General features: G+C 58.6%; 1 protein-coding gene across 2 annotated transcripts in view; it reads left to right on the top strand.

Annotated features, from left to right (window-relative positions):
- Positions 1-733: 733 nt before the first annotated feature.
- LOC136110771 (receptor-type tyrosine-protein phosphatase V-like) overlaps positions 734-13,204 on the top strand; it is a 33,117-nt gene continuing 20,646 nt past the window's right edge. The window contains exons 1-12 of one of the 2 annotated variants that reach the window (XR_010652674.2): positions 734-1,308; positions 2,382-2,445; positions 4,350-4,616; positions 5,623-5,892; positions 6,450-6,716; positions 8,291-8,563; positions 9,181-9,441; positions 9,992-10,264; positions 10,713-10,982; positions 11,541-11,810; positions 12,267-12,539; positions 12,814-13,086. Coding sequence is in view for 1 of the 2 variants with exons in the window: in XM_065854403.2 (XP_065710475.1) it covers positions 1,243-1,308; positions 2,382-2,445; positions 4,350-4,616; positions 5,623-5,892; positions 6,450-6,716; positions 8,291-8,563; positions 9,181-9,441; positions 9,992-10,264; positions 10,713-10,982; positions 11,541-11,810; positions 12,267-12,539; positions 12,814-13,086 (2,827 nt within the window). In the remaining variant the exon portion in view is untranslated. The remainder of the gene's footprint in view (positions 1,309-2,381; positions 2,446-4,349; positions 4,617-5,622; positions 5,893-6,449; positions 6,717-8,290; positions 8,564-9,180; positions 9,442-9,991; positions 10,265-10,712; positions 10,983-11,540; positions 11,811-12,266; positions 12,540-12,813; positions 13,087-13,204) is intronic. The other variant, XM_065854403.2, reaches the window with a different exon arrangement.

Raw genomic sequence — 13,204 nt, 5'->3', positions numbered from 1 at the left:
CTGACAGCTCAGTGTCTCACGTCAATAACTGGAGCTTGAACAGCCCCCCGTTGGTGGTTGTGTTGGCTACTGGGACAGACTCCCACGGCCACACAGGCTGTGCTGGCTGCCACGGTAGATGCATCACTGAATCTCTTCCAGCACTGTCCCAGATCCTCAGCGCTGATGTGAAGCCAATGGCATCTCCGCTCTGAATCAGAGCTGGCACCTCGCCACGCACTGCACAGACAGAGCACAGCACCGCACAGAAACAGCACAGCACCGCACAGACACAGCCCTGCGCAGGGCTGGGGGACAACAACTGCTCCCCACGGCAGCACCGCCAAGTACAGCCCCCACAGCCCACAGGCAGACAGGGCACAGCTCAGACCCATCCAACCCCTCAAATGGACAAAGCGTGGTCCAGGCACCTTTGTACCCATGGATATAGTGCACAGGAACCTCTCACAGTGTGTGCACCCCGCTCCCATCCCTGTGCCATGGGCATCACACAGAGGCACATGTCTCCCTCCTCACCCAGCACAACCAAACCTCTCATTTCCCGTCAGCACCTCATGCAGAAATCCATGCATACAGAGCTAAAGGGTGCACAAATATGCCGGCACAGAGACAGCCACAAGGTGCACAGCACCCCGCTCCACCCTCTGCCAATGCTCCCTCCAGCATCCCAGCCCTGCCTCCCCTTGCTGGGGGCTGGTTTGGGCACTCCCTCCCAGCTCAGAGCCGCCATCTGTCCTGTCCTGTCTCCTCCCCTCTCCTCCCCTCTCAGCACCAACTCCCACAACTCTGCAGAACTCCTGATGGCCAGGCTGGGCTCCAGCGGTGCAGAGACCCAGCCACAGCGAGAGCCCCCCCTCCAAGCCCCCCGGCAAGCAGCTCCCCGGCCGCAGCACGCCCAGGCTCACACAAGGACAGCTGCAGAGTCACCACAGAGGGACGCAGATCCGCGGGAACAATAGCAGATGCACACAGCGAGAGGCACACACACACACTCTGGACTTCTCCCAGCCCGGAGGCTGCTCTGCTCCTACCCAAGGACAGCTGGCGGGGCTGATGTGCAACGCGCTGGCATGCGGCACCCGTCCCCACTGATGTCATCCTGTCACCCGCGCTCAGAAAGCATGTGGGGACACAGCCCCTCGCTGCCATGGGAGAAGGGGCTGGCTGGGGACAACCACTGCTAAGAGGCTACCCCAACCCCCCAACTTGTCATCCCTCTCATCTGCAGCCACCCCAGTCCCAATGAGGCCACCGCTGCTGCCGCTGCTCGTCCTGTGGGTGTCACAGCTCCCGGGAGCCCTGGCAGAGGTAAGCCCTTGTCTCTTCAGCCCCAGGCTGTCCATGCAGGCTCTTGGATCCAAGCTCGCTGGCAGCAAGGGGCTTTGCATAGTCCTACCCCGCTGAGGAATGACGGCATATTTCTGGGCTGCCTCTCCAGCCATGCAGCTGCACCAAATTAGCGACGTTTGCAATTACGAGCTGGCTCTTTCCTCCGCTTCCCGCCCCCCTCGCCGTGCCCTCTCGCCTCAGTGCCTGGGATCGGACTGCGTTACTGCTGCCATGGCTGCAGGGCTGCTCGCCCCAGGAATTGGCTGGCTGCTCTTCCCAGGGGTCTGGAACCCCTTCGCTCCCAAACGCGCTGCAGTTGGTTGGGAAGCCAGAAATGAGTCAGCCAGCAGAGCCAAGGGGGAAATAACTAAAGAACGATGATTGCTTTTCTGTGGCTTGTTGCGGGACAGGGAGTGGGCAGAGATATTTCCTTTAATGTGGAGGGAACTAGCCTCAACCTAAGCAGGGCACACCCTGCTCGCAGCAGACTGTGGGGAGACGGGTGTCCCACGAACGTGCTCAGCACCCACTGCGGCATGGGGGGTGCTGGATGCTCTGGAGCTCTCAGGCTTTGCAGCCTGTGGGGGATGGCAGCTGGACTGAGGTCTGGGGTCCCTTCATCCTCCCCCCTACCATGACTGGGGAAAGCAGGGGAGCCTGCAGAGGGAATGAGATTGCCAGGGCCTGTCCCGAGCTCCTTTCCTCCCCACACCTTCCCCTTGTGCCCTGGCTGTTCTGGTGGGATGTCTTCCCCTGTGGGCATGGCCCCATGTTGCTCTGCAGTCCCTGGACCCATGTAAAAAGCCAGGGCAGCCCACAGGCTGCACCTGCTGAGCCTGTCTCCCTGCCTTAGCTCGGGGACTGACCTGAGATCTCCTGGGAAAAGGGGTCACAGTTCCCAGAGGGTCACAGCCCCAGGATGCCATGGCTGGGTGGGACATGCCTGGCCAGCCTGACCCCTGGCCTGGCACAGGGCACCTCTTCCAGGTGATGGTCCCAGCTCAGGCCAGTTCACCTGCCCGCTGTCTCACCTGATGCCCTCAACCCCACAGGGCGAGGGATGCAACCGGACAGCACGGGCAGGGCTGGAGGGACAGGATGTGCCCGGTGATAGAGGTAAGTCAGAGCAGAGGTACCCAGGCTGCAGGTTCCTCAGCAGGGGAGCAGGAGGGGCAGGGCTGAGCTCTTCTCTGTGACAGTGACAGAGCCCAGGGAACGGCAGCAGATGTGCCAGGGAGGGTCAGTGGGACATGAGGAAAAGGTTCTTCACCCAGAGGTGCTGGACACTGAACAGGCTCCCAGGGAGGTGTCACGGCCCCAACCTGACAGTGTTCAGGAAGAGACTGGACAACGTCCTCAGACACACGGGGTGACCTGTGGGGTGTCCTGTGCAGGGACAGCAGTTGGACTCGATGAACCTTGTGGATCCCTTCCAACTTGGGACATTCCATGACTCTATGATAGTGTAGGCTGCAGGTCATGAAGGGGAGGGAGTCAGCCCCATTCTCTTTCAGCATCCAGTCTCATGGGGGTCAGTGTGAGAGACAGACATGGCTTCAAGCTCTCTCCCTCCCACAGAGCATCAAGTGGGCTCAGCAGCAGGACAGCTGTAGGAACTCTGCATGGAGCCTCTGCCGTTGGGTGGGCAGGATCTCGCTCCACAAGGCAGCTCCAGAGCTGTGCCGAGCTGGCTGGGGGGCGGCACAGCCGCACTCACCCTGCAGACCTGCTGGGTCCAGCGCGGTGCCCAGGCACTGCCCATGCCCGCGAACACGCTCCCAGGTGATCTGTAGGCACCAGCCAGGGCATGGGACGTGCCTGGATGTGGCTGTGATGTGGATGGTGGAGCTTATCTATGGGGACATGAGCAGCGTTGCGATCGTGTGCCTCAGGGCTGGAGGATGCCTCTGGCCCCTTTTAGATATTAGTAGATTTGTACTGTGGAGATGAAGAAGATGATTGCTAAATGACAGATGGAGGCAGGCGATGCAGTCTGTTGGAAACCTGAGAGAAGCAGACAAACAAGGGTGGAGAACTCATACCTTCATGAGATAAGTGGCAGCAGGCTCCAAACAACAGCATTGCGTGAACAGAAGTTGCATGTAGTTCTGAAACTCTCCAGCATTATGGGAAGTCCCAAAGCTGCCCCTGCCCCTGGGGCTTGCCCCACACTACTCTTCATTTGCTGTGTGAAGGCAACCCCAGGCAGAGCCCTGGGGCAATAGCAGTGCTTGCTTAAAGTTTTCTTGCCCTGCCAGGTCACGTCAGCCTGTTACAACATGTTGCACATCATAGATTTTAGGTGCTAATTACTACACAAATGTCTTATTAGCACTAGAGCTTCCCAAAGGCTGAAAGCAGTAGAGAGCTCATTGCTCCCAGCAAGACTGGGGATGGAGAGCGTGTGGCGATCTGCTAGTGGAGGCACAGGGAGGCGGAGATGGAGCCTGCAAGGGTCACATTGACAGCTTGGCCCCAGCACACAGGCTCTGTCTGGCTCCTGTTTGTGTAGGTGGTTCCTGAGCAGCTGTAAGGGAAGGGATTCAATACAACACCAAATAAGCAAAGCCCTGTGTGCCACTTCCTTGTCCCCAGATCCTCTCCATCTGGATGCCACAGCACTGGCCCCATGTTTCCTCCACATCCACATTGTCCTGCTGTTCCCATGTCACCTCTGCGCCAATGAGGGCAAAGAACAGCAGAGGCACCAGGCACAGGGTGGCACAGCTGGTGCTTGAATGTCCTTGCACTGAGCTCTGGTCTGTGCAGGACAAGTCCTGGGCCAGTCAGTCCCTAGCAGTGGGTCTGGTTTACTTGGGTGCTGTGGGGACTCAAGCTGATTTCTCAAGTCTCCCAGTCCAGCTTCAGTTCAGATCCATCTCAGCAGAGGATGAGTTGAGGTCCGAGGGCAGGGACATCACCTGCAGCAAGGGTGGGTGGGCTGGGGAGCCTGGACCTGCATGCTGGCCACCCAGCAGCACCACAGCTCCCTGCTGAGCGTTTTGGCTTTGCCTCTGCAGGGACCCTGCTGAACCTCAGCGTGAGTGACCATGGCCGGTCAGACTCCCTCCTTCTGTCTTGGGATGAGCCAGAGGGAGGTGCCAAGGGATATTCGCTCGCCCTCTCCTCCCTGGGGCCAGGCACGCCGCTGCAGAATGCATCTGCTGGACCCAACATCACCAGCTTCTGGTTCCACGGGCTGACCCCTGGCATGCGCTACAAGATTGAGGTGACAGCCATGCTTGCCTGTATGGAGACCGCCAGCCAGACAATCACAGCACAGACAAGTAAGGGGTTCCCCAGGCATTGTAGAGTCAAAGGGTCTCAGTGCTATTACCAATGATTGTCACACTGCTCTGGAGGGTGCAATGGTCCGTGAGTCCATGGGGAGGTCACATCTTTTGTCACTTTCACAAGAATTAGGGTTCTTACCTGGTCCCCAGGGCCCTGGGGGTCCTTCCCTCATCCACATGGAGGGAGAGTCCTGCCCCTGCATCTTGCATGGGCAGAGTTCAGGCCATACCTTCTGCTGGGATACATCCAAACAATGACGTGGACTGCAAAGAGCTGAGGGCTGGAAGAAGTCACACCGGGAGGTCTAGAAAGAGCTACAAGGAAGTAGTATCTGCTTCATGATTTTGGCACGTTTCTGTCCACCCCTGGCTCACCCACCAAGTCTTGCTCTACATGCTCCCTGGCCGGCACCAAGGACTGGGAGAAGCAGGCAGGGCTGGTGAGCCCACAGCTCAGGTGAGGGTGGCAGGTCTTGCCTACATCACTCCAGAAGGTCCTCGGATAAATCATTTCAGGTGAAGGTGGAAAACCTGGAAAAGGAAAGCAGAGCTGGAGGGAGGGGGCTGGGCAGCAGAAGGGATGGTGTCGGACAGCAGTGGTGGCTGCAGGGAGCAGGGGCTGGTCCTCGTGGGAAGGCAGGTGGCAGGACCCACAGGGCCATCAGGAACAGAGGACCTGGCAGCAGATGAGCTCACAGGTAGCCGCTGATGGCTTCACCTTGTCAGTGCGCACCTCGTGTGCTTCCCTGACTGAGCCTCCCTGCCCAGTTTACAGTGACTATGCAGAGACTGACCCAAAGGGGATGGTGCAGCCCACACAATCTGTGGGAGACTGGGGGAGCTGGTAGGGACGTGATGGGGCTGTGCTTGGGGTTTGGGTCCTGTGGAGCTGACTGGTAGGACCTCCCCAGGTGAAGGCACTGTCCCACCAGCCCTTGATCAACCTGTCAAGTCAGGCATCACAACGCAACCAGCAAACGCTGTGCCATGTCCAATGCAGGTCCCTCACCCGTCCGCAACCTGAGCCTGAGCAGCGGCGGGAGTTCTGCGGAGCTGCACGCCTCCTGGGCACACGCCCACGGGCAGCGCGATGGCTACCAGCTTGCCCTCTACCACAGCGACTCCCAGACGCTTGTGAGAAATGTGTCTGTCCTGCCAAACGCCTCCACGTTCCTGTTTGACGGGTTGCTGGCTGGCAGTGAGTACGCCTTGAAGGTCAGCACGCTGGCTGGATCCAGCCAGGCGAGCACCAGTATCCACCAGTGGACAGGTATGGAGTGATGGGTGTGCCTGCCCGAGAGGGAAGGGATGGGAGAAAGGGCTGGCAGGAGGGATGCAGCACCTGAGCTGTCTGGGCTGGCCGAGAGGGGAAGGAGGTGTCCAGGCTCAGGATGGGGAGTTGACCCAGGATGGGGAACAGCTGGGAGTTTTTCATGTCCCCGCTGAGAGCCCAGTGTGCTTGGCCAAGGGGACAACCTCACAGCTCAGTCCTGCCTTGTGGGGCCTGCAGCTGGGATTTCTGTCTCCACGTCCCCACGGGAGGACAGCACTCTGGGGGTGCTGGCAGAATGCTGGTGGGAGCTGCAGAAATGTTGCGTTACCCAGGCTGCCAAGCCCTCTGCCATGCAACCTGAAAGAGTGTGACAGTACAGAGGGACCTGTGTCCCCTGCCCGCCTGGGAAAGGACATCCCTCAGCAGACCCCTGACAGATCTTCAGCCCCCATGCCAGCATAGAGAGCAGCTGTGGGCAGAGGAGACCCTGGGGAGAGAGGAGGGTCCAGAGAGCCCCAGCGCTGAACCTCGCTGCCTCCTTCTGTTCCCCTCAGCTCCCTCCATGCCCACCCAGCTGCGGCTCAGCCCAGGCTCCAGCACCAGCCTCATCGCCTCCTGGGCAGGCGCTGGGGGGGCTGCCTGGCTGCACTTCACGCTCCACAACCTCCTCACCCAGACAGTGACCACGACGCTGTCAGCCAGGAGGGGCCTCACCAGCTTCACCTTCCAGCATCTCCGCCCTGGCACCCGCTACTGGCTCGAGCTGAGTGTCACAGCTGGGCCATACACAGTGGGGGGGCCCAATGCCACTGCTTGGACATGTGAGTATGATGTCCAGGGATGGGGGAGGACCGCGGTGGCCCTGCTTTTCTCCTTCTGTCTCATCCTTGTCTCTGAAACCAAAGGTCTCCTGCCAGAGCCCTGGGTACAGAGGGACATTATTCTGCTTGGATGTGGCCAAAAGCCACTCTAAGACCTGGCCCTGGGGCACTGCAATAGTGGGGCCACTGAGTCCCTTGAGCAGGTGAATTCCCAGTGGCAGGTTGCTTCTCCCTGGGCTGCACTGGGGTAAACCTGTGGGCTGTCCATGAGGAGGAGGATGGGAGAGGGCAGCAGATCTCACTGGTGTTCGGTGCAGCTGGGGCTGGGCTCTTGTATGCCTGTGGTTGTCCAAGGGCAGCAGAGGAAACAGGAGGAAGGGGATAGCAGTTTATCTAGTTTGGACTGGAGGTTCCTGGAAATGAAACTTTGGTCCCCTTTGATTGCTGCCCAGGGTATATTTTGGTAGAACCTGATTTTGGCAGCATCCTGGTGGGTGACCCTAATGCACTGTGCGAACATAGCCAAGGAAGCCTGTCCCTGGCTGGTCAAGAAATTGAGGTTAGCCCTTCCAGACCCCAGTTAGTTGCACCATTCAGCCCAACTTCTTCTGTCTTCTGGCCTCAGGCTGACAAAGACCCCAACAGCAGGTGATTTCCACCACCACAGCCCTGGCCTGCTGCCAACACCATGTCTGTAGCACTGTGAACGACTCCAACCCTGACCTGCTCTCCCAGATGTTCCCAGGAAAAGCAGTGGGGGGTAATGGCGAGGGCAAGCTTAGTGTCTAGGACAGAACAAGGCTCATGCTAAATACCAAGAAAGTGTTGGCCCTGTCTAGTGAGGAGCAGCAAATCATGCAGGTTCCAAGGTGCAAAGTCAGGGCTGTTGTGGCCAGTGATCCATATTGTGCCTGGGCAGACACTGGTCAGGCTGGAAGGATCTGGGTGCCACCAGGTGACAAGTCTCCAGCTCTTGCTCTGTCTGCCAGTCTGGGAAGCTGCTCACTGCTGCCTCTGCAGCTGGGATTTTGGAAGACCTCACACCCCCAGCTGGTTTGTTTCCACTGCAAAGTGAGTCTGACTCCATCCCGCCATTGCTGTCTACAGCTCTGACCTACCCAACTGAACAAACGTCCCCTGTGCCAGATGCGTGAGCCAGGGGTGTCTGGCCAGGAGTTTTGTCTAGACCAGTTCTTGGGAACATCAGCAAGCTCAAGATGGGACAAGACTGGAGAGGAGGGGGACCTTTAGGAATTTCTCAGCAGGGCTGCCAGCTTCATCTGGGCTCTGCTAGACAAGGAATGGTTGTGCAGGGGAATGGAGACAGAATGCTCCATACATCCAGAGGCTGGATGTAACCCTGCAGATAAGGAAGCAGGGAACAGGACTCAGGGGTGTATGGGGAGATCTTAGAGTCTCGCTTGGCAGCCTGTCCCCTTTTACTGAGCGGGGACTGCTGCTGTAGACAACACCTTCATGCTGACAGTCCTGAACTACACCAAAGACAGTGAGTGCTGGGGTGGGGCTCCAGAGCTGCCCATAACCCTGAAGCATGCGATCCTGATCTCTTCCAGACCCGCTGAGCCCTGGCAACGTGACCCTGAGCAGCGCGGAGGAGCAGAGCTCCTTGCAGGCTCGATGGCACACCCCAGCAGGAGAGAGGGACTTCTACCTGGTGACGCTGCAGGAGGGAGAGGACAGCGCTCCGACGAGGAACATCTCTGTCGGCGGAGACAACGGTCACGTCACCTTCCACGGGCTGAGCCCTGGGAAGCAATACTCTGTCCAGGTGACAGCGGTGGCTGGGCCTTACCAGGCATCAGCCCGCAGCACAGCAGCCTGGACACGTAAGCAGAAAGCCCGAGCGTGTCCTTTCATGGCCATTTCTACCATCTGATGGAGGGGCTGGTGCCCAGGGGGAAACTGGTGGGATGGGGAGGGGGATGGCAGCAGGGGCAGTGCAGTGGCACCTGGTCTCAAGGACGGCCTGTGGGTCAGAGCAGCAAAACCCACTGGGTGAACACAGAGGTCCTTGGCAGACTTGTGCCAGGTAGTCCCAGGCATGAATTGAGACCAGATCCCACCCGGTAGCCTTTAGACTCGCTGTTTGGGCAGGTTCTAAGACAGCTTCTCCCGCTCTGCTCACAGCAGCTGGTTGGGTGGGTAGTGAAGCGCCACCAGGTCCCCAGAGCAGCATCTCCCTGTGCCCAGTCCCTCCTGGACAGCTCGTGGAGCAGCTGGTGCTCAGGGGGCCACCCCAGAGCTGCCACCCTGGGAAGGAAGGACTGGAACAGTGTGGGGAGGCACCACCCAGCCCCAGCACCCAGACCAGTAATGGGCTTTCCCTGCAGCCCTGGCTGCCCATGTCTGAGGGGGAAGAGCTGCAGTGTCATGAGAGCAACCAGGCTGCCTGACACACTGCCCCACACAGTGACATGCAAGATCCCATCCTTGTCCCTTGCAGAGCCATTAGCTCCATCTGGTGTGAGTCTGTCCAGCCAGGGGAGCCCCTACAGCCTGCTAGCCACCTGGGAGGAGGCAATGGGAGAGGGCTACCTGCTGACCCTCAGCCCTTTGGAGCACCCTGTGAAGAACAGCTCACTGCTCAGAGGTGTCACCAACTTCACCTATGAAGACCTCCACCCTGGGACTCTCTACACCTTTGAGGTCAGCACTGTGGCTGGCCCCTACACCTCCGCACCCCGGCGCGTCACCAACTGGACATGTGAGTGCCACAGCCCTCACCGCAGCCGGGCCCATGGTTCCCACTGGATCCTGCCCTTCCCTGTCGTGCCTGGGGGAGTGTGGTAGTGTAGGTCTTGTGCAGCTTCATGACATAAAAGGGCAAAAGACCCAGGAGGAAAGCAGAGGTACTGTTGGATGTGTCTGACCCTGGTCTCTATCCCAGTCACCCAGCACAGGGGTCAGCAAGGCCCAGTGCCCTTCTCCTCCCTTGGGCTGCCCTCCTGGCACTGCTCAGAGTGTATCTGCCGCCAACCACCACCCTGCTCCAGACCATCCCACCCAGCACCTCCCTCCAGCACCAGAGCCATCACCTCTTACCATGTCAGTTTAAACTGTATGCTGGCCCCATCCCTGCCAAGCTGGTGTGTGGGTGTCAGCAGGGGCGATGGTGGCCTGTATAGACCCCACGGGTGGCCAGAGCCCCTGAATGTGGGTTTTCCCAGGGAAGGGGCTCCAGCTCCATCATGTTTGCACTTCAACCTTGACCCCAGTCCAGGTGAATCTGTGACCATAGATTTTACCTTTCCTAGATCCTTTGCCCCCGCAGCAGCTGGCCCTCAGCAATCAGGGCCACAGCACCTCTCTGCAAGCCTCCTGGAGAGCAGCTCCCACTGGCAGCACCGGCTACACAGGCACCCTCTGCGAAACCAAGTCCAAGAAGCAGGTCAGGAACATGACTGTGGGCAGCAACTGGACTAACATCACCTTTGAGGACCTGGTCCCCGGGCGACAGTATACACTGGAGATGGCTTCTGTAGCTGGACCTTACAGATCCCCTGTGCAATCAGCCACAGACTGGACATGTGAGTGTGTTACCCCTACTTCAAGCCTACTGCAGATTGCAACCATGGCCTGGCCAACGAGAGCAGAAAGGTCACAGCATGGAAGCAAAGCAGAGTGCAGACCATGTATGGGGAGCGTGAGGAACCAGGGACAGGGATGCATAGACAGACGAAGAGTGAAAAGCCAACCAGAGCCACATTCAACCAGTCTTCAGTGCAGGAAAAACCCATCACTGAACGGAAAACATTTCTGAATGTCACCCAACAGGAAAGATGGGGACCTGATCCCGTGTTTGTTGTGGAGCTCAGGTGGTTGTGGCGTTTGATATGTCAGGGCTGATTTATGACCAGAGCCCACCAGGGACAGGCGGTGGAGGGTGCCCAGGACAACGTGTGCTGACCCCCAATCTACACGGTGGCAGCTCCACCATGACTGTCTCTCACCGCCTGGCTGTCTCTTTTCCCTCAGACCCCCTGGCTCCAGCTGGTGTGACCCTGACCAACACGCGACGCCCACTGGGACTCTCTGCCTTCTGGGACAAGGCTGCTGGTGATGTGGACCAGTTCCACCTCCAGCTCTACAGCAAAAGCCATTCAGCGCAGAGGAACATCTCAGTGGGGCCAAACACCCACAACTACACATTCCTGGGGCTGTCCCCTGGCATTCAGTATTTCCTGAAGGTGACCGTCCTCGCTGGCCCATACAGATCCTCATCACACTTCGCCACCGAGTGGACATGTGAGTGAGAAGTGTCCCCAGCCTCCTGCAGGGATCGGACATCCTGGCACTGCCTGCAAGATTGGCAGTGACATGGATGTGTTCGGGTGGAGGGACGGCTCCAGTGAGACCTGATACCCCCTGCCCCTGGGAACTGGAGCACATGCCATGAGTTCAGTGATGTGTGCTGGCTTCTGGGCCCCAAAAGACCATTTTTCCCAGCTCAGGTTTTCCCCAGTCAAGTTGAACATCCTGCCTGGAGAACTCCTGATCTCAGCCAGCCTGGGATGGGTGGGAGAGGAATGCAAGAGAGGAAGCACAGAGATCTGTCTGGGCTTGCTGCTCCCTCTCCATGGAGCAGGGCAGTCTGCTGGAGAGCTGAGTGCTCTGTTCACAGTAAAGCACCTGCCTGCTAGCAATGCCTTAGGGACGTTGACAGAGGACTTACATGTCTCCCAGAACAACAGGAGAGCTGCCACCACTTCCCTTCTAGCCCTGGGTAGGGACGCAGGCTGTCCTGGCTTCTCTAGTTGCTTTCCTCCACCATCTCATGGATCTCCATGCTGTGTTTCCCCCTAGATCCACTGTCTCTGGCTAATGTGAGTGTACAGCCTGGCCAGAGACCCCAGGAGCTACGTGTGAGCTGGGTGGAGTCAGGCGGTGGCAGAGACCACTTGGTACAGCTCTCGGTGGCTGAGTCCCTGTCCGTCATCAGGAATGTGTCCGTCCCCCGTGGAGTCACCCAGCTTGACCTGGAGGGGCTGGTGCCAGGGTCCCGATACCGTGTGGAGATCATTTCTCAGGCTGGTCCTCATCGCACCTCGTCTCAGACTGTCATCAGCTACACTGGTAGGAATGCAGCTCCTCTGCACTGTCCTCATCCCTCATACCCAGCCTGGCTCTGACCTGGTGAGGGGCTGGGGACCAAAAGAGGTGTCCCAGGGCTGTTCTGCAGGCGTGCCCTGAGACCATATCGCTGCGGCCCCACAAGTGCCTGTCTCCTACTCAACACACCGGGTCTCTTATTGCGACCCTCACCCATTTTGAGCCCAGCAGCTCCATGGGGCATGCTGTGAGCCTGCCCCAGCACTTTGGAACAAGAGGGTCCCACACCATGGTGGCAAAGCATGTTTATCCCCTGGGACACAGCGAGCAGCTTTGATATGGGAGCCGCCTGCTGCTTTCAGCACTCTTTAAACAGCATGTTAGATGCTCACAGTCCTGCAGGTCCCGGCTTCATTCCCAAAACAGAGTCAGTCCTGAGCATCCCATGTTTGTCCTCTGTAACGCTATTTCTCTCTGCAGTCCCACTGCCTCCTCTTCACCTGTCTGCAAGCCCTGTCAGCACTGCCTGGGCTCTGGCTGTGCAGTGGGAGACCCCTCCTGGGCAAAGGGATGGATACCTGCTCAGCGTGCACGAGGAGGGCTCTCCTTCACCAGCGAGGAACCTGGAAGCAGGGAAAGACAGCACTAATGTCACCCTGACACAGTTAGCACCAGGAACTTGCTACCTTGTTGGGATCTGGGCAGTAGCTGGACCTTACCGCTCCCTCCCCAAGAACATCACTGGCTGCACAGGTGAGCACCGCTACCACCCACACGGGACCTGGGTGGGAGCACTGCAGGAGGTCCAGGGATCAATGTTGGCACCCAGGGAGAGGAGGGCACTGTGCCCTGGCTCCTGGTGATGCTGGCCTGCAGTCATCTCCTGCATCTTGCAGCCTTCTTGTGCCATGAGAGCACAGAGCTCTTGCTGGTTGCCTGGGGAAAGCGAGACTCGTTGCTACACACAGCTGTGTGTTCAGAACCGGACCTTTTTCTCTCTGACTCATGTGTCTGTCTTTCCTCACAGTTCCTGCTGCACCAACAAACCTGAGCCTTACCAACCCAGGCAGCTCCTCAAAACTTTACGCATGCTGGAACAAGCCCCCCGGCAGGAGGGACCACTACCGCGTTATTCTGTACAGCTTTAGCACCCAGGGCAGGGAGCGGGTCCAGACCTTGCGTCCAGATGCGCAGAACATCACCTGGACTCACCTGGAAGCAGGCAGCAGGTTTGCTGTGCAGGTCACTGCTGTGAAAGGCTCGTTCGAAGTCTCCACCACCAACATCACCCAATGGACATGTGAGTCTAATGGCTTGGGTTGGACACTCCACTGTGCCCCAGAGCCTCCATCTGAACCTTGCAGAGCACCCACTGCCACCTTCCCCATCCCAAACCAGCCCTACTGTGTCCAGAGCTT

Source organism: Patagioenas fasciata, chromosome 21 (assembly GCF_037038585.1).
Source record: "Patagioenas fasciata isolate bPatFas1 chromosome 21, bPatFas1.hap1, whole genome shotgun sequence".
NCBI lineage: Eukaryota > Metazoa > Chordata > Aves > Columbiformes > Columbidae > Patagioenas > Patagioenas fasciata.
Note: the sequence above shows the minus strand (reverse complement) of the source record. Positions and strands in the feature narration are given on the sequence as shown.